This window comes from Ranitomeya imitator, chromosome 4 (assembly GCF_032444005.1).
Source record: "Ranitomeya imitator isolate aRanImi1 chromosome 4, aRanImi1.pri, whole genome shotgun sequence".
Lineage (NCBI taxonomy): Eukaryota > Metazoa > Chordata > Amphibia > Anura > Dendrobatidae > Ranitomeya > Ranitomeya imitator.
Window position 1 is genome coordinate 495,773,907 of NC_091285.1, and position 26,138 is coordinate 495,800,044.

General features: G+C 45.2%; 1 protein-coding gene across 2 annotated transcripts in view; it reads right to left on the minus strand.

Moving 5' to 3' along the window:
* Positions 1 to 1,792: 1,792 nt before the first annotated feature.
* GLDN (gliomedin) overlaps positions 1,793 to 26,138 on the minus strand; it is an 81,635-nt gene continuing 57,289 nt past the window's right edge. For both annotated transcript variants that reach the window (XM_069766006.1, XM_069766007.1), the window contains exons 7-10: positions 6,552 to 6,635; positions 3,697 to 3,825; positions 3,167 to 3,317; positions 1,793 to 2,424 (exon numbers count right to left, since the gene is read on the minus strand). In XM_069766006.1, the coding sequence (XP_069622107.1) occupies positions 1,959 to 2,424; positions 3,167 to 3,317; positions 3,697 to 3,825; positions 6,552 to 6,635 (830 nt within the window). In that variant the 3' untranslated portion in view covers positions 1,793 to 1,958. The remainder of the gene's footprint in view (positions 2,425 to 3,166; positions 3,318 to 3,696; positions 3,826 to 6,551; positions 6,636 to 26,138) is intronic.

Consider the following 26,138-nt stretch of genomic DNA (forward strand, 5'->3'; position numbering starts at 1 on the left):
TGTACCATAAGATGCACCTAGGTTTTAGAGGACGATATTAGGAAAAAAATTGAAGCAAAAAATGTGGTCAATTCTGTACTTAATATCCCCTATCCTGGTATATATGGTCCCCTCATCCCCATCCTGATACACATGGCTCCCTCATCCCCATCCCGGTATGCATGGTCCCTCTCATCCCTATTCTGATTTCCATGGTCCCACTCCTCCATACCCTGGTATGCATGGCTCCCTCATCTCCATCCTGGTAGGAATGGTCCCCCTCATTCCTATTCTGGTATGCAGGGTCCCCATCTCATCCTAGCTTGCATGGCCCCATCTCTATCCTGATTTGCAGGGCCCCATGCTTAACCTGTATGATTGGCCCCATCCCGGTCCTGGTATGCATTGTCCCATCCTTACCCTGGTATGATTGGGCCCATCCTTATTCTGGTATAACTGGCACTAAACCCCGCTTCTGGTATGCATGGCTTCATCCTTATGATTAGCCCCCACCCAACAACCCCCATCTTGGTATGCATGGCCCCATCCTTATGATTGGACCCCACCCCCATCCTGGTGTGCAGAAAACATTAAAAACAAACCTTTATACTTACCTTCCTGTCGCTCCCTCGCAGCATTCTGTTCCAATGCCAGCAACTGCTTAATGCTTGTAAGTAGTGCATGGCAGGAACATCATGTGCTCCTCACAAGCTGAGCACAGCTGCCGGAATACTCAATGTTCTGCATGCTGGGACTTTGTGCGCGCAAAGCAGTGTGTATTCATTGCGCTCTAGCGAGCACAGTGTCAGCCGGAGACTTCCTGCTGCTGCCGGCGGTCACATGTGCCGATAATTAAGAGAGATTAATATTCATGGAATGGGGTGAATATTCATTTCTCTTACTTAGCGGCACACATGACAGCCAGCAGCAGCAGGAAGTCTCCAGCTGACACTATGCTGGCTAGAGAACAATGACTACTCACTGCTTTACACACACACAATCTTGGCATGCAGAGCATTGAGCATTCCGGCAGCTGCCCTTTAGCTTGTTAGCAGCGCATGATGCACCTACCATGCACTGCGTACAAGCATAAAGCAGTTGCTGGCATCGGAACAGGATGCTGCGAGGGAGTGCCGGGAATGTAAGTATAATAGTTTGTTTTTTTAATGTTTTCTGATGGGGTCATGCATGCCAGGATGGGGGTGGGGGCCAATCATACCAGGATAAGAAAAGGATGAGACCAATCATACCAGGACCAGGATGGGGCTAATCATACCAGGATGCTATTAAGAGAAATTAATATTCATTGTCCTCCACACCCATGGGCGTGGAATGCAGTGAATATTAATTTCTCTTTAGCAGCTGGTACAGGAGTTAGCCACAGCAGCCTGCTCCTGTCTCTCTGACCCCCTGCTCTGCTGAAACCGCTCCCCCACCTCCCCACCATAGCCAGAACTGGTACATCTGAACCATAAGATGCACCCCCCATTTTCCTCCACATTTTTGGAAAAAAAAGTGTGTCTTATAGTTAAAAAAATATGGTATATAAAGGAATTGGATTGCGGTGAAAAGGTAAATTGGAAAGTTTGACACTTTTCCTGCGGGATCTATGTACAGAGGTTTTGGAGGACTAGATAATATCTCTTTAACTACCATTGCAAATCTGTTTACCTACTTTCTTCAGGCTCTAAGTAACCTAATATTTTGCTTCATTGATTGATACTGACAGCAAAATGACTGCATACCTAATTCAGTCAAAAGAAATTTGCCAAAGCAAATACTTGGAACAAGGCAGAAACAAGTAAACAGCATCTCGTATCAATTGTATCTTTTTATTAAAATATTTATTTAAAAACGTAAAATGATGATTCCAGAATTATAACCCAGAGCTAAAGGCTCATCATAAGATGTCCATTTATACATGAAATGTGAACCCATTTTGTACATTTTGTAGGTACCCTGGTTGCAGTTTCCCTTAACTAAGTGCTGGATACAAAGCGCACCGGATATAATATCAGATATCCATCTTCCCATGCATATAAATGCTGATCTTTAGGGTTGTAGGACAGCATGGAAAGAACTGATGTTGATGACCTAAGGTCAAAACTAGCATCAACCTGCCTCTGTTTCAGGAGATCAAATGCAAAGGTCACCCTCAAATCTTTGGTGTCTGTAACATAAAGAACTCCACATGCAATAAAGGCATTGCCCGCTTTGGACTTTGGGTATGTTGTGTTAATGTGCTGAGTGACGGAGAAGGTTTTGTCATCCAGGTGAGCGACCATGATACTTTTATCTGTGTCAGAGGAGTAGATGATCCAGAGATCTTTCTCATCAGCTGCCACTTTAAAGTAAGATTTAGAATTTGAGAAGAGATAGCTACGATTGTGATAAGCTGCATTGTCAATGCCGAGAGTCTGGAAGATTTCAGTGTCAAGTTCATACCTAAAAGATGAAAAACAACAAAATAGTCATGTCTATTTCCCAAGTCAATGTTATTCAGTATTTATCATTGGTCTGACCGAAGATAACTTGTTTGTTCTCCCCATGTTTGTGTGACTTACCTTTCACACTCCAAAAACATGTGCTGGTAGGTCAATGGTCCCAGAATCACAACCAAAAGCTGCTGAACTAGAAACACTTTATGGTGTGTGCTGCAATTTCTATCATACCCCACTGGCTAATGTCTAGTATATTTTTGTAGCACAAGAACAATATTTATTACTAATATTACTTAAGAGGGTTGTCTAGATTTCTGATGAAAGACTACAGGCACTTAAGTGACTACAGACTTCTGAATCTTTACATTGGGTGCTTCATATGCTGATTCTTAGGTGTTGCTGGTGAGAGCCAGCGATCACGTGACCAGAAGTATATAATTTGCATACACATGGTCACGTGCCAACTAGACATGCTCGGCATGTCTAGCGAGAATGTGACCGGAAATAGGTAAAGGTTATACGTACAGTCACGTGACCGACTGCTCTGGCTGACAATGCTTGAGGATCCTGACAGTGTGCCGTGCACACACTGTAAGTATTCAGAAATCTACAGTCACTTAGAGTGACAAACCCTTTAATGCTGTCTCCCAAATTAAATAGGGAAACCAATTGTAGGTCAGTAACATAAGTCATGACGGCTGATTGTGAAGGGAAGAACATTATTGTAATTGTGGATAATACTTTACCTTACAATTTTATTAGATCCTCCCTTGTGGTAATACAGTGAATTGTCATACACTAGATGCCCGCATCCATGGTAGAACCAGCGCAGTTTTGTAGACTTGTAGTCATCGCTCAGCAGAGTAGTTATATTTTCATATTGCTTTACTATTAATCCTGTAAAAAGGAATAAAGAAATAAAATGAGCCAATACATGTAGGTCACATAACCCTGCTGCCACTGTCATGATAAGGATGCACATTTTTTCAATTTTGGGGTCATCTTTGCATCCTCTAACAACTGGAGTATCTTATGACAGAACCATTGCACAGAAAGGTTCTTTCCACACTAATACATTTTGGCATATGCTGGGTTAATGGAGGATTCTAGAAACATTCGTCATATGTGCTTAGTGCTTTCCAGGTGTATATGTCAAATGTAGTTCAGGAGCAAAGTAGATAAACTAATAAATGAGAAAAGAATGTAACAAACTTCACAGCAGTGCTGGTCACGCTCTTAGATTTGTTAATTCTCTCCATGTCTTGTTTTACTGCACCTGAGAAATGTGCCACAATCCAAATTCTTTCATCACTGGTTCGGTTTGAGAAATCCGTCATCCAAGCTCCAAATGTCTCTTTTACTTTGGCAATGTGAATCGGATCCTCTATCGCCTTTATGGTGCAGTCTGGGTAACAAACACGTTATTAGATATCAGCAGGGCATTACAAGTATTAAAGGGAGCCTGTGAGCAGGATTGTGCTCAGTAACCTACACACAGTGTCAGGTTGGCGCCGTTATACTGATTGCAATGATGCCTTGGGTGATGAAATCCGTCTTGTGGTTGTCTGATCTGTGTTTGTAATTTTCATTCTATGATATGTTCGTGCTCTGGGGCCAGCCTGGAGGGGGTCTTCATGTGGTGCTCTGGTTATATATGCATCTGTATGGCTTATGACAGGTCGCTGATCCCTCAATGACCTGACACTTATTTTACATACTGAATATAATATGGATTGAAAAAAAAAAAAATCACATACAGCAGGCAGGTGGCGCCACCTGTGCTGCAGCATGATTGCATGTATAATATGCATTTAACCCCTTTCTGACCTCAGACGGGATAGTACATCCGAGGTCAGATCCCCCGCTTTGACGCAGGGCTCCGGCGGTGAGCCCACATCAAAGCCGGGATATGTCAGCTGTTTTGAACAGCTGACATGTGCCCGCAATAGCGGCGGCTGAAATCGCGATTCACCCGCCGCTATTAACTAGTTAGATGCCGCTGTCAAATGCTGACAGCGGCATTTAACCGGCGCTTCCAGCCATCCGGCCGGAAATGAGTGCATCGCTCACCCCGACACATGATCGGGGGTCAGCGATGCATCAGAATGGTAACCATAGAGGTCCTTGAGACCTCTATGGTTACTGATCGCCGGTAGCTGTGAGCCGCCCTGTGGTCGGCGCTTATAGCACACCTGCAATTCAGCTACATAGCAGCGATCTGATGATCGCTGCTATGTAGCAGAGCCGATCGTGCTGTGCCAGCTTCTAGCCTCCCATGGAGGCTATTGAAGCATGGCAAAAGTTAAAAAAAAGTTTAAAAAAAATGTGAAAAAAATAAAAAAAATATAAAAGTTTAAATCACCCCCCTTTCGCCCCATTCAAAATAAATCAATTAAAAAAAATCAAACCTACACATAATTGGTATTGCCGCGTTCAGAATTGCCCGATCTATCAATAAAAAAAGCATTAACCTGATCGCTAAACGGCATAGCGAGGAAAAAATTCGAAACGCCAGAATTACTTTTTTTGATCGACGTGACATTGTATTAAAATGCAATAACGGGCGATCAAAAGAACGTATCTGCACTAAAATGGTATCATTAAAAACGCCAGCTCAGCACGCAAAAAATAAGCCCTCAACCAACCCCAGATCATGAAAATTGGAGACGCTACGGGTATCGGAATATGGCGCAATTTTTTTTTTTTTAGCAAAGTATGGAATTTTTTTTCACCACTTAGGCTACTTTCACACTTCTGTTAAAGTGCCTACGTCGCAATACGTAGTTTTGGAGAAAAAACGCATCCTGCAAAGTTGCCCGCATGATGCGTTTTTTCTCCATAGACTTGCATTAGCAACGCATGGCCACACGTCGCATCCGTCGTGCGACGGATGAGTCGTGTTTTGGCGAACCGTCAGCACAAAAAAATGTTCCATGTAACTTTTTTTGTGGGACGTGTCTGCCATTTCTGACCGCGCATGCGCGGCCGGAGCTCCGCCCCCACCTCACCGGACATTACAATGGGGCAGCGGATGCATTGAAAAACTGCATCCGCTGCCCCCATTGTTCATTTATTTCACAATGTCCTTCAGTACGTCGAGCCGACGCATGGCGACGGCCCTGTACCGACGGAAGTGTGAAAGTAGCCTTAGATAAAAGAGAACCTAGACATCCTAGGAGTCTATGAACTCGTAATGACCTGGAGAATCATAATGGCAGGTCAGTTTTACCATTTAGTGAACATAGCAGAAAAGCCAAACAAAAAACAACTGTGGGATTGCACTTTTTTTGCAATTTCACCTCACTTTCAATTTTTTTGCCGTTTTCTAGTACACGACATGCTAAAACCAATGATGGCGTTCAAAAGTACAACTTGTTTTGCAAAAAATAAGCCCTCACATGGCCATATTGACGGAAAAAAAAAAAAGTTATGCCTCTGGGAAGGAGGGGAGGGAAAAGCGAACACGGAAAAATGGAAAATCCCAAGGTCATGAAGGGGTTAATTGTGTTATTTGCTGATATAAATTTATTCCTAAAAAAAATTATCTCTCAAAATGCAGTGGCATCTATCAGCGATCCATAGATGTTACTGGACAGGCGCAACTGGTGCCATCTTGCTAGAGAAAAAAAAAGTGTCTCCAATTGTGCAGTACAATCCATCGGTGATGTGTTAGATCGCCAATAGAACTATTTTGAGAGAGAAATTATTTTTCTTTCAGAATAAATGTATATCAGTCACTAAATAAAATAATTGAATGCACATTATAGATACAATCGTGCTGCAGCACAGGTGCCGCCGCCTGCTGAATGTGATTTTGTTTTTTCAATACATATTATATTTAGTATGTAAAATATGGGGCAGGTCAGTGAGGGATCAGTGACCTGTCAGCAGTCTGCATTATGAATAGCCAATCAGAGCACTACATAAAGACTCACACAGGTCGCCCCGGAGCACGAGTATATCATTAACTCAGAACTGTAAATAAAGATTAAACAACAACCACAAGACGGATTTCATCAGCCAAGATATCATTGTAATCAGTATGAAGGCGCCGACCTGACACTGTCTGTGGGTTACTGAGCACAATCCTGCGGACAGGTTCCCTTTAAATAACAGAAGAAGCTTATTTACCATCTTTCTTTGGAGGAACGCCATTGGTCTTCTCACTGGATTTACCAGCCATGGTGTCATCATTAGGAACGTCACAAGTCTCACCTTAGAATTCAACATGAAATCGGGTTAGAACATATAACAAGATTCGGCTAGTGTATATATTTCTTACTAGGAAAAAAGCCTATAATTTATCAGGAGAGTAGATTTATCCTTAAGCAGTTACATGTCTGTGAGTTGGATGAGATAATACTCTACTACACACCAATTTACATAACAATCCCCTATTTCCAGAGAATTCTTCTTATATGGATCTCTAGGGCCATATATAACCACCTCTTACATTATGGACAACACTCCTGCAGATAAAGGATTAATACGAGGGGCGATCCAAAAGTAATGATAATCAATACTAAACACAATGAATATAGTAAAAAAATATATATTTTTCTACATAGTCTCCTGACAAGACTACATTTAGTCCATCTCTTTTCTAAACTTAGAATTCCCTTCGAAAAAAAATTCTTGATCTTGACCCTCAAAAAAATCCCCAACAGCGGTTATCACGTCGCTATTGTTGTCAAATTTCTTGCCCCAGAGGTGTTCCTTGAGCCGAGGAAAGAGAAAGAAGTCACTGGGGGCTACATCTGGCGAATGGGGGGATGTTCCACCAGTTCAAAGCCCGATTCTTGATTGGTAGCCATGGCAACAGCACCTTTGTGAGCTGGCGCGTTATCTTGGTGAAACAACACTCCAGCCCGCAGTTTGCCGCGCCTTTTCTCCTTGATAGCCTCCTGCAATCTTCCTATTTGTTCTGCGTAGTAGGAGCCCGTAATAGTGGCTCCCTTCTCCAAATAGTCCACCATAATAATTCCTTCAGTGTCCCAAAAAACGGACGCCATAACCTTCCCTGCTGAGCTTGACACTTTGAATTTCTTTAGCGTCGGTTCGTCGGCTCGTTTCCATGTCATCGATTGTTGTTTAGTTTCGGGATCAAAGTGGTCAAAAAACGTGACAAAAATTTTTCTTGTCTGCTTGGAACTTTTCGAGATTTGCTATTGAAATGTCAACTCGTTTCTTCTTTTGTTCGTCGGTTAACATTTTTGGCACCCAATGCGCGGAGACCTTTCTCATATGCAATTCTTTTGCAAGGATTCATTGAATACTGCCATATGAGATCCCTGTGACCTCAGCTACATGCCTGATAGTCACTCTTCGATCTGCCAATACAACTTCTTCAACTTTTTTCACGTTTTCTTCATTGAGGGACGTGGATGGGCGTCCTTCACGATGTTCATCTTTCGTCGATGTTCTTCCCAGCTTAAATTCCTTGGCCCAGCGTGCAACTGTGGAATATGGAGGAGAAGAGTCCCCCAATGTTTCCACCAAGTCGCTGTGTATGTCTTTGGTAGTCATTTTTTTCAAGCAGAGGTATTTGATGACAGCTCTGAGCTCGTTTTTTTCCATTTTGATGTTCACTCCTCGGCAGTTTATATTCAAACTAGCTATTGAACCCGTTCTACGCCCGGGTGGCGAGCATTTATATTGGTATATTGTCTCCATCATGGTATGTGCTGCTCCATCCTGCGTCCCCATCCTGTCATGCGCTGCTCCATCCTGCGTCCCCATCCTGTCATGTGCTGCTCCATCCTGCGTCCCCATCCTGTCATGCGCTGCTCCATCCTGCGTCCCCATCCTGTCATGTGCTGCTCCATCCTGCGTTCCCCTTCCTGTCATGCGCTGCTCCCATCCTGCGTCCCCATCCTGTCATGCGCTGCTCCCATCCTGCGTCCCCATCCTGTGATGCGCTGCTTCCATCCTGTGATGCACTGCTCCCATCCTGCGTCCCCATCCTGTCATGTGCTGCTCCATCCTGCGTCCCCATCTTGTCATGCACTGCTCCATCATGCGTCCCCATCCTGTCATGCGCTGCTCCATCCTGCGTCCCCATCCTTATGTGCTGCTGCATCCTGCGTCCCCATCCTTATGTTCATGCTGCATCCTGCGTCCCCATCCTTATGTTCATGCTGCATCCTGTGTCCCCATCCTTATGTTCATGCTGCATCCTGCGTCCCCATCCTTATGTTCATGCTGCATCCTGCGTCCCCATCCTTATGTGCTGCTCCATCCTGCGTCCCCATCCTTATGTGCTGCTCCATCCTGCGTCCCCATCCTTATGTGCTGCTCCCATCCTGCGTCCCCATCCTTATGTGCTGCTCCATCCTGCGTCCCCATCCTGTTATGTGCTGCTCCATCCTGCGTCCCCATCCTTATGTGCTGCTCCCATCCTGCGTCCCCATCCTTATGTGCTGCTCCATCCTGCGTCCCCATCCTGTTATGTGCTGCTCCATCCTGCGTCCCCATCCTTATGTGCTGCTCCATCCTGCGTCCCCATCTTTATGTGCTGCTCCATCCTGCGTCCCCATCCTTATATGCTGCTCCATCCTGCGTCCCCATCCTTATGTGCTGCTCCATCCTGCGTCCCCATCCTTATGTGCTGCTCCATCCTGCGTCCCCATCCTTATCTTCATGCTGCATCCTGCGTCCCCATCCTTATGTGCTGCTCCATCCTGCGTCCCCATCCTTATGTGCTGCTCCATCCTGCGTCCCCATACTGTTATGTGCTGCTCCATCCTGCGTCCCCATCCTTATGTGCTGCTCCATCCTGCGTCCCCATCCTTATGTGCTGCTCCATCCTGCGTCCCCATCCTTATGTGCTGCTCCATCCTGCGTCCCCATCCTTATTTCCTGCTCCATCCTGCGTCCCCATACTGTTATGTGCTGCTCCATCCTGCGTCCCCATCCTTATGTGCTGCTGCATCCTGCGTCCCCATCCTTATGTGCTGCTCCATCCTGCGTCCCCATCCTTATGTGCTGCTCCATCCTGCGTTCCCATCCTTATGTGCTGCTCCATCCTGCGTCCCCATCCTTATGTGCTGCTCCATCCTGCGTCCCCATCCTTATGTGCTGCTCCATCCTGCGTCCCCATCCTTATGTTCATGCTGCATCCTGCGTCCCCATCCTTATGTGCTGCTCCATCCTGCGTCCCCATCCTTATGTGCTGCTCCATCCTGCGTCCCCATCCTTATGTGCTGCTCCATTCTGCGTCCCCATACTGTTATGTGCTGCTCCATCCTGCGTCCCCATCCTTATGTGCTGCTCCATCCTGCGTCCCCATCCTTATGTCCTGCTCCATCCTGCGTCCCCATACTGTTATGTGCTGCTCCATCCTGCGTCCCCATCCTTATGTGCTGCTCCATCCTGCGTCCCCATCCTTATGTGCTGCTCCATCCTGCGTCCCCATCCTTATGTGCTGCTCCATCCTGCGTCCCCATCCTTATGTGCTGCTCCATCCTGCGTCCCCATCCTTATGTCCTGCTCCATCCTGCGTCCCCATCCTTATGTGCTGCTCCCATCCTGCGTCCCCATCCTTATGTGCTGCTCCATCCTGCGTCCCCATCCTTATGTCCTGCTCCATCCTGCGTCCCCATACTGTTATGTGCTGCTCCATCCTGCGTCCCCATCCTTATGTGCTGCTGCATCCTGCGTCCCCATCCTTATGTGCTGCTCCATCCTGCGTCCCCATCCTTATGTGCTGCTCCATCCTGCGTCCCCATCCTTATGTGCTGCTCCATCCTGCGTCCCCATCCTTATGTGCTGCTCCATCCTGCGTCCCCATCCTTATGTGCTGCTCCATCCTGCGTCCCCATCCTTATGTGCTGCTCCATCCTGCGTCCCCATCCTTATGTCCTGCTCCATCCTGCGTCCCCATACTGTTATGTGCTGCTCCATCCTGCGTCCCCATCCTTATGTGCTGCTCCATCCTGCGTCCCCATCCTTATGTGCTGCTCCATCCTGCGTCCCCATCCTTATGTGCTGCTCCATCCTGCGTCCCCATCCTTATGTGCTGCTCCATCCTGCGTCCCCATCCTTATGTCCTGCTCCATCCTGCGTCCCCATCCTTATGTGCTGCTCCCATCCTGCGTCCCCATCCTTATGTGCTGCTCCATCCTGCGTCCCCATCCTTATGTCCTGCTCCATCCTGCGTCCCCATACTGTTATGTGCTGCTCCATCCTGCGTCCCCATCCTTATGTGCTGCTGCATCCTGCGTCCCCATCCTTATGTGCTGCTCCATCCTGCGTCCCCATCCTTATGTTCATGCTGCATCCTGCGTCCCCATCCTTATGTGCTGCTCCATCCTGCGTCCCCATCCTTATGTGCTGCTCCATCCTGCGTCCCCATCCTTATGTGCTGCTCCATCCTGCGTCCCCATACTGTTATGTGCTGCTCTATCCTGCGTCCCCATCCTTATGTGCTGCTCCATCCTGCGTCCCCATGCTTATGTGCTGCTCCATCCTGCGTCCCCATCCTTATGTCCTGCTCCATCCTGCGTCCCCATACTGTTATGTGCTGCTCCATCCTGCGTCCCATCCTTATGTGCTGCTCCATCCTGCGTCCCCATCCTTATGTGCTGCTCCATCCTGCGTCCCCATCCTTATGTGCTGCTCCATCCTGCGTCCCCATACTGTTATGTGCTGCTCCATCCTGCGTCCCCATCCTTATGTGCTGCTCCATCCTGCGTCCCCATCCTTATGTGCTGCTCCATCCTGCGTCCCCATCCTGTTATGTGCTGCTCCATCCTGCGTCCCCATACTGTTATGTGCTGCTCCATCCTGCGTCCCCATCCTTATGTCCTGCTCCATCCTGCGTCCCCATACTGTTATGTGCTGCTCCATCCTGCGTCCCCATACTGCCTCTGACCCGCTCGGCGCCGAGTGCTGGGGGGCCTGAGCAGGCGGGGACACCGGCACGCTGTGGGGGTCAGGTGCCGGTATCGCCGCCAGCTCAGGCCCCCCCAGCACTTACTATACTCACCTGTCCGGCATTCCATCGCTGAGCGCCGCCATCTTCCCGGTCTCCTGGCTGTGACTGTTCAGTCAGAGGGCGGCGCCGGCGCGCATTAAGCGCGTCATCGCGCCCTCTGAACTGAAGGCCACAGACCGAAGACCGGGAAGATGGCGCCGCTCAGCGATGGAACGGAGACAGGTGAATATAGGCCGATACTCACCCTCCTGGCGGTCCCTGCTTCTGCGGTGGAGATCGCGGTGTGCGTTCAGTGTGAATGCACACCGCGATCTCCCGGGAGCGTCGCTCTGTGAGGCCCAGACTGCGCCGGCGCTTGCGCTTGCGCAGTCTATAGAGGCTTCGGACAGAGTGACGCTCCCAGCGTTATATTATAGATGAATGTAGCTCCCGGGAATCGTGGTCTATTTAAGTGATTTTTTTTCCTGGACTAGTGGGTACCTAAGAGAGAAGAAAACATTTTATTTTAATTTCTGTGTGAAATAGAAATAACCGATTATCATTACTTTTGGATCGCCCCTCGTATTTGCTGTGCTATTTATATTATATACTGCGCTCACTATAAGTAGTCTATGGTACACAATGACAACTCGTTGCCATGTAATTGTCCTCCGCGGTGGAATAACACCTGTAATAACACCTGTATCACGCTGTATTCATGCCTCAGTAGAAGGTAACTTGGCAATGGCAGGGGAGGGGGCCACACTGAGTCACACATACACGTGTATAAGTCCTAATATTTTGTATATGTTTGGTGATGTCTACTGGTAGTGCATGATTATATCTCGCTGACGGATACATGAGTGCTATCTTCTTGATTTCTAGCGTACACATTAACATTGGAAGAAATCCAAAATTGCTCTCTCAAGACGATATCTGTCCCAGTAAAAGTGTCAAGGCCCATGAGAGCAGCACATGGAAAGTCATCAGTGCGTATTTGGGTTCTGGTAACTAAATAAGTTTTCAAAATAATTAAGACACTTTGTAGTGATTATGTTAACTCCATGCGTCCATGTTGTACTGAGTCCAACCATCTCAGTAAACATTATTGAGAAAATCACAACTGCAGAGAAATATAATTATGATTTGGCTTATTGTTATAGCACCGTCATATTCCGCAGCGCTTTACAGACATCATCATCACTGTCCCCATTGGGGCTCACAATCTACATTCCCTATCAGTATGTGTTTGGAGTATGGGAGAAAACCGGAGTGCCCGGAGGAAACCCACGCAAACACAGGGAGAACATACAAACTGCTTGCAGATGTTTTCTTGGTGGGATTTGAACCCAGGACCCCAGAGCTGCAAGGCTGCAGTGCTAACCACTGAGCCACCGTGCTGCCCTACATAATATAGTGTACATTTTATGGGCTCCCTAGGAATGAGATAGATAGATAGATAGATAGATAGATAGATAGATAGATAGATAGATAGATAGATAGATAGATAGATAGATATGAGATAGATATGAGATAGACAAATAGATAGATAGATACATAGATAGATAATAGATATATAACTAAAAAAAAAAACATCAGCACTCCTAATGTGAACACGTGCAGGCCCATCAACAACTGCAAGGTGACCTCTCTCTGATGGGTCCCTGCTCTACAATATAAGCCACTTTTGGGCCACCAGACTACAGTTTTGGACAAACATGTCACTACCAGGCTAAGCCTACAATTTATGGGCAGGTAGAGCTGATAATGGCACCTGCAAGGCCAATGGGAAGGGTGCAAGATCAGACTGGAGGCAGCCAGCATCCAGTAATAAATGTGCAGCTGTGTTCTTTTTTGGCTATATTAGGCCGGTTTCACACGTCAGTGGCTCCGATAGGTGAGGTGACAGTTTCCTCACGTACCGGAGACACTGACTCACGTAGACACATTAAAATCAATGTGTCTCTGCACATGTCAGCGTGTTTTCACGGACCGTGTGTCCGTTTGAAAAACACGGAGACATGTCAGTGTTTGCGGGAACGCAAAGTAAAGTCAATGGGTCCGTGTAAAACACGTACCGCACATGGATGCTCTCCGTGTGCAGTCCGTGTGCCGTGCAGGAGACAGCGCTACTGTAAGCGCTGTCCTTCCCCCCCCCCGCATGTGGTGCTGAAGCTGGAATTCATCCCTTCTTCCCAGCAGCGTTCGCTGGAGAGAAGGAATGAATAATCTTTTTTTTTTCTTTCCACTTAAGGGTATGTGCACACGTCCGGATTTTTAGCGGTTTTTTTGCGGAATTTCGCTATAAAAACGCTATAAATTCGGGAAAAAAACGCTAACATTATGCATCCTATCTTTTAGAATGCATTCCGCATTTTTTGTGCATATGTTAGCGTTTTTTTCTGCAAAAAAAAACGCATTCCGCAAAAAGAACCGACATGCTCATTCTTTTTGCAGATTTTTTGCGGATTCCATGTCAAAAAGGACATTCAGGAAAAAAAAAACACGCAAAAATTCCGAAAAAATCCACGCAAAATCCGCGCAAAAAACGCGCAAATTCCACGAGAAATCCGCACGAAAAAAGACGCGGATTTCTGGCAGAATTCTCAGGATTTTGTCAGGAAAAAAACCTGACGTGTGCACATACCCTAAAAATAAAGTCTGTGTGTCCCCTCCCACCTCCCATCCCCTGTGCGCCCCCCCCCCCCCCCCCCCGCTTGCCAGGAAATACTCACCGACAGCCAGCTCCAGCGATGTCTCCTCTCAGCGGCTGCAGCCTGTGCTGTGTGAGCGGTCACGTGGTCCCACTCATTACAGTGAGGAATATGCGCATAGGGGATGGGAGGCGGGAGGGGAACGCACAAACTTTATTTTTAAGGGGAAAAAAAAAAAGATTGTCCATTCCTTCTCTCCAGCGAACGCTGCTGGAAGGAAGGGATGAATAGCGGCTTCAGCACCGCACACAGGGGACAGCGCTTAACTGTAGCGCTGTCTCCTGCACGGTCCATGTGGTCCTCAGTCGGCACACGGCTGCCGCATGTGTGCCACACTGATGTGCTACGTAAGCACACGGACACGGATAATTCCGGTACCGATTTTTCTGGTACCGGAATTATCTGGACGTGTGGGACAGGCCTTATGCAGTTTTCGCAGCTTGCACGTGTTCACATTAGGAGGGGCGGATCGTTTTTTTTTGCTTATTTAATTACTGGCTGCTGGCTGCAGATAGATAGATATATGATAGATAGATAGACAGATACAGTTAGGTCCATATATATTTGGACAGAGACAACATTTTTCTAATTTTGGTTATAGACATTACCACAATGAATTTTAAACAAAACAATTCAGATGCAGTTGAAGTTCAGACTTTCAGCTTTCATTTGAGGGTATCCACATTAAAATTGGATGAAGGGTTTAGGAGTTTCAGCTCCTTAACATGCGCCACCCTGTTTTTAAAGGGACCGAAAGTAATTGGACAATTGAATCCAAAGCTATTTCATGAAATGGTGTGGGCAATCCCTTCGTTATGTCATTCTCAATTAAGCAGATAAAAGGCCTGGAGTTGATTTGAGGTGTGGTGCTTGCATTTGGAAGATTTTGCTGTGAAGTTAACATGCGGTCAAAGGAGCTCTCCATGCAGGTGAAACAAGCCATCCTTAAGCTGCGAAAACAGAAAAAACCCATCCGAGAAATTGCTACAATATTAGGAGTGGCAAAATCTACAATTTGGTACATCCTGAGAAAGAAAGAAAGCACTGGTGAACTCATCAATGCAAAATGACCTGGGCGCCCACGGAAGACAACAGTGGTGGATGATGGCAGAATAATCTCCATGGTGAAGAGAAACCCCTTCACAACAGCCAACCAAGTGAACAACACTCTCCAGGAGGTATCAATATCCAAATCTACCATAAAGAGAAGACTGCATGAAAGTAAATACAGAGGGTTCACTGCACGGTGCAAGCCACTCATAAGCATCAAGAATAAAAAGGCTAGACTGGACTATGCTAAAAAACATCTAAAAAAGTCAGCAAAGTTCTGGAAGAACTTTCTTTGGGCAGATGAAACCAAGATCAACCTCTACCAGAATGATGGAAAGAGAAAAGTATGGCGAAGGCGAGGTACAGTTCATGATCCAAAGCATACCACATCATCCGTAAAACACGGCGGAGGCAGTGTGATGGCTTGGGCATGCATGGCTGCCAGTGGCACTGGGTCACTAGTGTTTATTGATGATGTGACACAGGACAGAAGCAGCCGAATGAATTCTGAGGTATTCAGAGACATACTGTGTGCTCAGATCCAGCCAAATGCAGCCAAACTGATTGGTCGTCGTTTCATACTACAGATGGACAATGACCCAAAACATAAAGCCAAAGCAACCCAGGAGTTTATTAAAGCAAAGAAGTGGAATATTCTTAAGTGGCCAAGTCAGGCACCTGATCTCAACCCAATTGAGCATGCATTTCACTTGTTAAAGACTAAACTTCAGACAGAAAGGCCGACGAACAAACAGCAACTGAAAACCACCGCAGTGAAGGCCTGGCAGAGCATCAAAAAGAAGGAAACATAGCGTCTGGTGATGTCCATGAGTTCAAGACTTCAGGCAGTCATTGCCAGCAAAGGGTTTTCAACCAAGTACTAAAAATGAACATTTTATTTAAAATTATTGAATCTGTCCAATTACTTTTGGTCCCTTTAAAAACAGGGTGGCACATGTTAACCCCTTTCTGACATGGGACGTACTATCCCGTCGAGGTGGGGTGGGCCCCCATGACCACGGACGGGATAGTACGTCCAGCGCGATCGGCGGCGCTCACGGGGGGAGCGCCGCCGATCGCGGCCGGGTGTCAGCTGTTTATCGCAGCTGACATCCGGCACTATGTGCCAGGAGTGGTCACGGACCGCCCCCGGCACATTAACCCCTGGCACACCGCGATCAAAGATGATCGCGATGTGCCGGCGGTATAGGGCAGCTTCCCGCAGGGAGGGGGCTCCCTGCGGGCTTCCCTCAGCCCCCCACAGCAACGCGATGTGATCGCATTGCTGCGAGGGTCTCACCTCCCTCCCTGCTCCCTCCAGCCCCGGATCCAAGATGGCCGCGGATCCGGGTCCTGCAGGGAGGGAGGTGGCTTCACAGAGCCTGCTTAGAGCAGGCACTGTGAAGGCTGCAGCGATGCATGTCAGATCAGTGATCTGACAGAGTGCTGTGCACACTGTCAGATCACTGATCTGTGATGTCCCCCCTGGGACAATGTAAAAAAGTTAAAAAAAAATTTTCAAAATGTGTAAAAAAAAATTTAAAAAAATATTCCTAAATAATGAAATAAAAAAAAAAAATATTATTCCCCTAAATACATTTCTTTATCTAAATAAAAAAAACAATAAAAGTACACATATTTAGTATCGCCGCGTCCGTAACGACCCGACCTATAAAACTGGCCCACTAGTTAACCCCTTCAGTAAACAACGTAAGAAGAAAAAAAAAAACGAGGCAAAAAACAACGCTTTATTATCATACCGCCGAACAAAAAGTGGAATAACACGCGATCAAAAAGACAGATATAAATAACCATGGTACCGCTGAAAGCGTCATCTTGTCCCGCAAAAAACGAGCCGCCATACAGCATAATCAGCAAAAAAAAAAAAAGTTATAGTCCTGAGAATAAAGCGATGCAAAAATAATTATTTTTTCTATAAAATAGTTTTTATCGTATAAAAGCGCCAAAACATAAAAAAATGATATAAATGAGGTGTCGCTGTAATCGTACTGACCCGATGAATAAAACTGCTTTATCAATTTTACCAAACGCGGAACGGTATAAACGCCTTCCCCCAAAAGAAATTCATGAATAGCTGGTTTTTGGTCATTCTGCCTCGCAAAAATCGGAATAAAAAGCGATCAAAAAATGTAACGTGCCCGAAAATTTTACCAATAAAAACGTCAACTCGTCCTGCAAAAAACAAGACCTCACATGACTCTGTGAACCAAAATATGGAAAAATTATAGCTCTCAAAATGTGGTAACGCAAAAAATATTTTTTGCAATAAAAAGCGTCTTTCAGTGTGTGACGGCTGCCAATCATAAAAATCCGCTAAAAAACCCGCTATAAAAGTAAATCAAACCCCCCTTCATCACCCCCTTAGTTAGGGAAAAATTAAAAAAATGTATTTATTTCCATTTTTCCAATAGGGTTAGGGCTAGAGCTAGGGTTAGGGCTAGGGCTAGGGTTTGGGCTAGGGTTAGGGCTAGGGTTAGGGCTAGGGTTAGGGTTAGGGCTAGGGCTAGGGTTAGGGCTAGGGTTAGGGCTAGGGTTAGGGCTAGGGTTAGGGCTAGGGCTAGGGTTAGGGCTATGGTTAGGGCTAGGGTTAAGGCTACAGTTAGGGTTGGGGCTAAAGTTAGGGTTAGGGCTATGGTTAGGGCTAGGGTTAGGGCTACAGTTTGGGTTGGGGCTAAAGTTAGGGTTGGGGCTAGGGTTAAGGCTACAGTTAGGGTTGGGGCTAAAGTTACGGTTAGGATTGGGGCTAAAGTTACAGTTAGGGTTTAGATTACATTTACAGTTGGGAATAGGGTTGGGATTAGGGTTAGTGGTGTGTCAGGGTTAGAGGTGTGGTTAGGGTTACTGCTGGGATTAGGGTTAGGGGTGTGTTTGGATTAGGGTTTCAGTTATAATTGGGGGGTTTCCACTGTTTAGGCACATCAGGGGCTCTCCAAACGCGACATGGCGTCCGATCTCAATTCCAGCCAATTCTCCCGTGTGCCCAAACAGGGGTTTACCCCAACATATGGGGTATCAGCGTACTCAGGACAAATAGGACAACAACTTTTGGGGTCCAATTTCTCCTGTTACCCTTGGGAAAATACAAAACTGGGGGCTAAAAAATAATTTTTGTGGGAAAAAAAAAGATTTTTTATTTTCACGGCTCTGCGTTATAAACTGTAGTGAAACACTTGGGGGTTCAAAGTTCTCACAACACATCTAGATAAGTTCCATGGGGATCTAGTTTCCAATATGGGGTCACTTGTGGGGGATTTCTACTGTTTAGGTACATTAGGGGTTCTGCAAACGCAATGTGACGCCTGCAGACCATTCCATCTAAGTCTGCATTCCAAATGGCACTCCTTCCCTTCCGAGCACTCCCATGCACCCAAACGGTGGTTACCCCCCACATATGGGGTATCAGCGTACTCAGGACAAATTGGACAACAACTTTTGGGGTCAAATTTCTCCTCTTACCCTCGGGAAAATACAAAACTGGGGGCTAAAAAATAATTTTTTGGGGAAAGATTTTTTTTTCAATTTTCACGGCTCTGCGTTACAAACTGTAGTGAAACACTTGGGGGTTCAAAGCTCTCACAACACATCTAGATGAGTTCCTTAGGGGGTCTAGTTTCCAAAATGGTGTCACTTGTGGGGGGTTTCTACTGTTTCGGTACATTAGGGGCTCTGCAAATGCAATGTGACACCTGCAGACCATTCCATCTAAGCCTGCATTCCAAATGGAGCTCCTTCCCTTCCGAGCCCTCCCATGCGCCCAAACAGTGGTTCCCCCCCACATATGGGGTATCAGCGCACTCAGAACAAATTGGACAACAAATTTTGGGGTCCAATTTCTCCTGTTACCCTCGGGAAAATACAAAACTGGGGGCTAAAAAATAATTTTTGTGGGAAAAAATTTTGTTTTATTTTTACGGCTCTCCATTATAAACTTCTGTGAAGCCCTTGGTGGGTCAAAGTGCTCACCACACATGTAGATAAGTTCCTTAGGGGGTCTACTTTCCAAAATGGTGTCACTTGTGGGGGGTTTCTACTGTTTAGGTACATTAGGGGCTCTGCAAACGCAATGTGACACCTGCAGACCATTCCATCTAAGTCTGCATTCAAATGGCACTCCTTCCCTTCCGAACCCTCCCATGTGCCCAAACAGTGGTTCCCCCCACATATGGTGTATCATCGCACTCAGGACAAATTGGGCAACAAATGTTGGGGTCCACTTTCTCCTGTTACCCTCGGGAAAATACAAAACTGGGGGCTAAAAAAATAATTTTTGTGGGAAAAATGTTTTGTTTTATTTTTACGGCTCTGCATTATAAACTTCTGTGAAGCACTTGGTGGGTCAAAGTGCTCACCACACATCTAGATAAGTTCCTTAGGGGGTCTACTTTCCAAAATGGTGTCACTTGTGGGGGGTTTCAATGTTTAGGCACATCAGTGGCTCTCCAAACGCAACATGGCGTCCCATCTCAATTCCTGTCAATTTTGCATTGAAAAGTCAAATGGCGCTCCTTCGCTTCCGAGCTCTGCCATGCGCCCAAACAGTGGTTTACCCCCACATGTGGGGTATTGTCGTGCTCAGGACAAATTGTAAAACAATGTTTGGGGTCTATTTTCTCCTGTTACCCTTGGTAAAATTAAACAAATTGGAGCTGAATTAAATTTTTTGTGAAAAAAAGTTAAATGTTCATTTTTATTTAAACATTCAAAAAATTCCTGTGAAGCACCAGAAGGGTTAATAAACTTCTTGAATATGGTTTTGAGCACCTTGAGGGGTGTAGTTTTTAGAATGGTGTCACACTTGGGTATTTTCTATCATATAGACCCCTCAAAATGACTTCAAATGAGATGTGGTCTCTAAAATAAAATGGTGTTGTAGAAATGAGAAATTGCTGGTCAACTTTTAACCCTTATAACTCCCTAACAAAAAAAAAATTTGGTTCCAAAATTGTGCTGATGTAAAATAGACATGTGGGAAATGTTACTTATTAAGTAATTTGTGTGACATATCTCTGTGATTTAATTGCATAAAAATTCAAAGTTGGAAAATTGCGAAATTTTCAAAATTTTCGCCATATTTCCGTTTTTTTCACAAATAAATGCAGGTAATATCAAAGAAATTTTACCATTGTCATGAAGTACAATATGTCACGAGAAAACAATGTCAGAATCACTGGGATCCGTTGAAGCGTTCCAGAGTTATAACCTCACAAAGGGACAGTGGTCAGAATTGTAAAAATTGGCCCGGTCATTAACGTGCAAACCACCCTTGGGGGTAAAGGGGTTAAGGAGCTGAAACTCCTAAATCCTTCATCCAATTTTAATGTGGATACCCTTAAATGAAAGCTGAAAGTCTGAACTTCAACTGCATCTGAATTGTTTTGTTTAAAATTCATTGATTCATTGTGGTAATGTCTATAAATAAAATTAGAAAAATGTTGTCTCTGTCCAAATATATATGGACCTAACTGTAGATAGATATGTGATAGATATTAGATAGATAGATATTAGATAGATACAGCAGATAATCGATAGATAGATAGATAGATAGATAGATAGGAGAAAGAGAATTAGAGCAGCACAAAGAAAGAGTCTGGGTGCAGAGCCCCCCAGGCAAATACCAAACCTCCATTATAAAAATCCAGAAAAATTAGAGGCAGCACACTATTTTGTAGTGAAAAGGAGCTATTTAATCAGCCCAGAAAGCGACGTTTCAGTCCCAACAGGAACCTTTCTCAGGCCGGTTTCACACGTCAGTGGCTCCGGTACGTGAGGTGACAGTTTCCTCACGTACTTGAGACACTGACTCACGTAGACACATTAAAATCAATGTGTCTCTGCACATGTCAGCGTGTTTTCACGGACCGCATGTCCGCTTGAAAAACACGGAGACATGTCAGTGTTTGTGGGAGCGCACGTATCATAAACACGTACCGCACACGGATGCTGTCCATGTGCCGTCCGTGTGCCGACTGGGTACCACACGCACCGTGCAGGAGACATCGCTAGAGTTAAGGCTGGTTTCACATTTGTGTTTAAAAACGCAGCATTTTAAACGCAAACGCAATTGGTGAAAAAACGCATTTAAACGCGTTTAAACGCTGCGTTTTTTAGACGCAAGCGTTTTTGCATGTTTTAATCCAAATGCGGCGTTTTGACGCGTTTACATGCGTTTTTTCCTGCGTTTACATTTTTGAAACGCATGATGAGAAGTGTGTGACACCTGCCAATCATCAAAATCAACAAGAAAACCCACTATAAACAGAAATAGCTAGGGTTAGGGTTAGGGTTAGGATCCCTAGTAACCCTAGGGATCCTAACCCTAACCCTAAGGGATCCTCAACATATTCATTAATGATCTGGTAGAAGGTTTACACAGTAAAATATCGATATTTGCAGATGATACAAAACTATGTAAAGCAGTTAATACAAGAGAAGATAGTATTCTGCTACAGATGGATCTGGATAAGTTGGAAACTTGGGCTGAAAGGTGGCAGATGAGGTTTAACAATGATAAATGTAAGGTTATACACATGGGAAGAGGGAATCAATATCACCATTACACACTGAACGGGAAACCACTGGGTAAATCTGACAGGGAGAAGGACTTGGGGATCCTAGTTAATGATAAACTTACCTGGAGCAGCCAGTGCCAGGCAGCAGCTGCCAAGGCAAACAGGATCATGGGGTGCATTAAAAGAGGTCTGGATACACATGATGAGAGCATTATACTGCCTCTGTACAAATCCCTAGTTAGACCGCACATGGAGTACTGTGTCCAGTTTTGGGCACCGGTGCTCAGGAAGGATATAATGGAACTAGAGAGAGTACAAAGGAGGGCAACAAAATTAATAAAGGGGATGGGAGAACTACAATACCCAGATAGATTAGCGAAATTAGGATTATTTAGTCTAGAAAAAAGACGACTGAGGGGCGATCTAATAACCATGTATAAGTATATAAGGGGACAATACAAATATCTCGCTGAGGATCTGTTTATACCAAGGAAGGTGACGGGCACAAGGGGGCATTCTTTGCGTCTGGAGGAGAGAAGGTTTTTCCACCAACATAGAAGAGGATTCTTTACTGTTAGGGCAGTGAGAATCTGGAATTGCTTGCCTGAGGAGGTGGTGATGGCGAACTCAGTCGAGGGGTTCAAGAGAGGCCTGGATGTCTTCCTGGAGCAGAACAATATTGTATCATACAATTATTAGGTTCTGTAGAAGGACGTAGATCTGGGTATTTATTATGATGGAATATAGGCTGAACTGGATGGACAAATGTCTTTTTTCGGCCTTACTAACTATGTTACTATGTTACTATGTTACTAACCCTAACCCTAACCCAAACCCTAACCCTAAGGGATCCTAACCCTAATCCTAAGGGATCCTAACCCTAACCCTAACCCTAAGGGATCCTAACCCTAACCCAAACCCTAAGGGATCGTAACCCTAACCCTAACCCTAAGGGATCCTAACCCTAACCCAAACCCAAATGCTAAGGGATCCTTCTATTTGGGTTAGGGTTAGGGTTAGGATCCCTTAGGGTTTGGGTTTGGGTTAGGGTTAGGATCCCTTAGGGTTTGGGTTAGGGTTAGGATCCCTTAGGGTTAGGGTTTGGGTTAGGGTTAGGGTTGGCTTATCAGTGTGTTTTCTTGTGTTTTTCTATTAAAACGCATGCAAACGCATGTGCTTAAAAACACATGTGTTTACATAGACATCAATACTTTTTTTGCCGCAAAAAAATGCCGCTAGAAATTACTACATGTTGCATTTCTGCAACAAAACGCATGCATAGAAACGATGCATGCATCGTCAAAACACGGCAAAACGCACGCAAAAAAACGCATGCGTTTTTAATGTTAAGTGTAGGGAAAAAAAGCATGCGTTTTTTAGCGCTAAAACACAAAAAAACGCAAAGGTGAAACGAGTCTCAGCGCTGTCCCCTGCTTTGGGTGCTGAATCCAGAATTCATTCCTTCTTCCCAGCAGCGTTTGCTGGAGAGAAGGAATGGAAAATCAGGGGGGTTTTTTTGTGTGTGTTTAAAATAATGTTCCCGGTCAGCTCCCGCCTCCCTCCCCCTGTGCGCCCGCCCGCTGGCATTAAAATACTTACCCAGCTCCTTCGATGCTTCCTCTCAGCGTCGCTGCTTGTTCTGTATGAGCGGTCACATGGTGCCGCACATTACAGTGATGAATATGCGGCTCCACCTCCCATAGGGGGGATGTGCCACGTGAGCACACGGACACACAGATACGGATAACTCTGGTACCGATTTTTCCGGTACCAGAATTATCTGGACGTGTGGGACAGGCCTCAAGCAGTGAACATGTAAAAGTGCCAGGTATATAAAGAGTATACAAAATTCTAACCATTTGCATTAATCATCATTGTGAGTAGGGTTGAGCGAAACGGGTCGTTCATTTTCAAAAGTCGCCGACTTTTGGCAAAGTCGGGTTTCATGAAACCCGATCCGACCCCTGTGCGGGGTCGGCCATGCGGTACGCGACTTTCGCGCCAAAGTTGCGTTTCAATGACGCGAAAAGCGCCATTTCTCAGCCAATGAAGGTAAACGCAGAGTGTGGGCAGCGTGATGACATAGGTCCTGGTCCCCACCATCTTAGAGAAGGGCATTGCAGTGATTGGCTTGCTGTCTGCGGCGTCACAGGGGCTATAAAGGGGCGTTCCCGCCGACCGCCATCTTACTGCTGCTGATCTGAGCATAGGGAGAGGTTGCTGCCGCTTCATCAGAAGCAGGGATAGCGTTAGGCAGGGTCCATTAACCACCAAACCGCTTGTGCTGTAGCGATTTCCACTGCCCAACACCACCTTCGGTGTGCAGGGACAGTGGAAGCTACATTTTTTTTTTTTTTCCCCTCAGCGCTGTAGCTCATTGGGCTGCCCTAGAAGGCTCCCTGATAGCTGCATTGCTGTGTGTACGCCGCTGTGCAAACCAACTGCTTTTTTCAAAGCACAAATCCTCTTGTTCCTTCCTTTCTGCACAGCTATCTTTTTTGTTTGTACACACTTTTTATTTAATTTGTGCATCAGTCCACTCCTTATTGCTGCCTGCCATACCTGGCTGAGATTACTGCAGGGAGATAGTAATTGAAGGACACTCCCTGTTTTTTTTTTGTTTTTTTTTTGTGGGAGATTAAGATTGACATTTCTGCTAGAGTGCCATCCCTGTGTGTGCCATCTCTCAGTCAGTGGGCCATAGAAAGCCTATTAATTTTTTTGCTTGATTTGGGTTATAAAATCTACCTGAAAAAATCACTACATCAATCAGTGGGAGAAAAATATTGGCCTCAGGGCTTGTGTGCCACTCCTGACTCCTGTGTGCATCATCACTCACTCAGTGGGCCATAGAAAGCCCATTTTTTTTTTTTTTTGCTTTATTTGGGTTCTAAATTCTACCTGAAAAAATCAATAAATCAATCAGTGGGAGATTAATATTGGCCTTTGGGCTTGTGTGCCAGTCCTAAGCGTGCCATCTCTCTCTCTCAGATAGTGGGCCATAGAAAGCCTATTTATTATTTTTTTTATTGGGTTTATAAATTTTCCCTGGAACAAAAAAAAAAAAGTGGGAGATTAATATTGGCCTCTGGGCTTGTGTGCCAGTCCTGAGCGTGCCATCTCTCTCACAAATAGTGGGCCATAGAAAGCCTATTTATTTTTTTGCTTGATTTGGGTTCTAAAATGTACCTGAAAAAATCACTACGTCAATCAGTGGGAGAAAAATATTGGCCTCAGGGCTTGTGTGCCACTCCTGACTCCTGTGTGCATCATCACTCACTCAGTGGGCCATAGAAAGCCAATTTTTTTTTTTTTTTTTGCTTTATCTGGGTTCTAAATTCTACCTGAAAAAATCAATAAATCAATCAGTGGGAGATTAATATTGGCCTCTGGGCTTGTGTGCCACTCCTGACTCCTGTGTGCGTCATCTCTCACTCAGTGGGCCATAGAAAGCCTTTTTTTGTTTTATTTGTTTTCTAAATTCTCCCTGAAAAAATCATTTTATTTTATTTGGTTTCTAAATTCTTCCTGAAAAAATCATTTTATTCTATTATTTTTTTTCCTAAAGTCTCCCTGAAAAAAAAACAAAAAACAAATCAGTGGGAGATTAATATTGCCCTTTCTGCTTGTGTGCCAGTCTTGACTCCTGGGTGTGCAATCTCTCTCTCTCTCTCCAATTGTGGGCCATAGAAAGCCTATTATTTTTTTAGCTTGATTTGGGTTCCAAAATCTACCTGAAAAAATCACTACATCAATCAGTGGGAGAAAAATATTGGCCTCTGGGCTTGTGTGCCACTCTTGACTCCTGTGTGTGCCATCTCTCAGTCAGTGGGCCATAGAAAGCCTATTTGTTTTTTTGCTTGATTTTGGTTCTAAAATCTACCTGAAAAAATCACTACATCAATCAGTGGGAGAAAAATATTGGCCTCAGGGCTTGTGTGCCACTCCTGACTCCTGTGTGCATCATCACTCACTCAGTGGGCCATAGAAAGCCCATTTTTTTTTTTTTTTGCTTTATTTGGGTTCTAAATTCTACCTGAAAAAATCAATAAATCAATCAGTGGGAGATTAATATTGGCCTTTGGGCTTGTGTGCCAGTCCTAAGCGTGCCATCTCTCTCTCTCAGATAGTGGGCCATAGAAAGCCTATTTATAATTTTTTTTATTGGGTTTATAAATTTTCCCTGGAACAAAAAAAAAAAAAAGTGGGAGATTAATATTGGCCTCTGGGCTTGTGTGCCAGTCCTGAGCGTGCCATCTCTCTCACAAATAGTGGGCCATAGAAAGCCTATTTATTTTTTTGCTTGATTTGGGTTCTAAAATGTACCTGAAAAAATCACTACGTCAATCAGTGGGAGAAAAATATTGGCCTCAGGGCTTGTGTGCCACTCCTGACTCCTGTGTGCATCATCACTCACTCAGTGGGCCATAGAAAGCCCTTTTTTTTTTTTTTTTTTGCTTTATTTGGGTTCTAAATTCTACCTGAAAAAATCAATAAATCAATCAGTGGG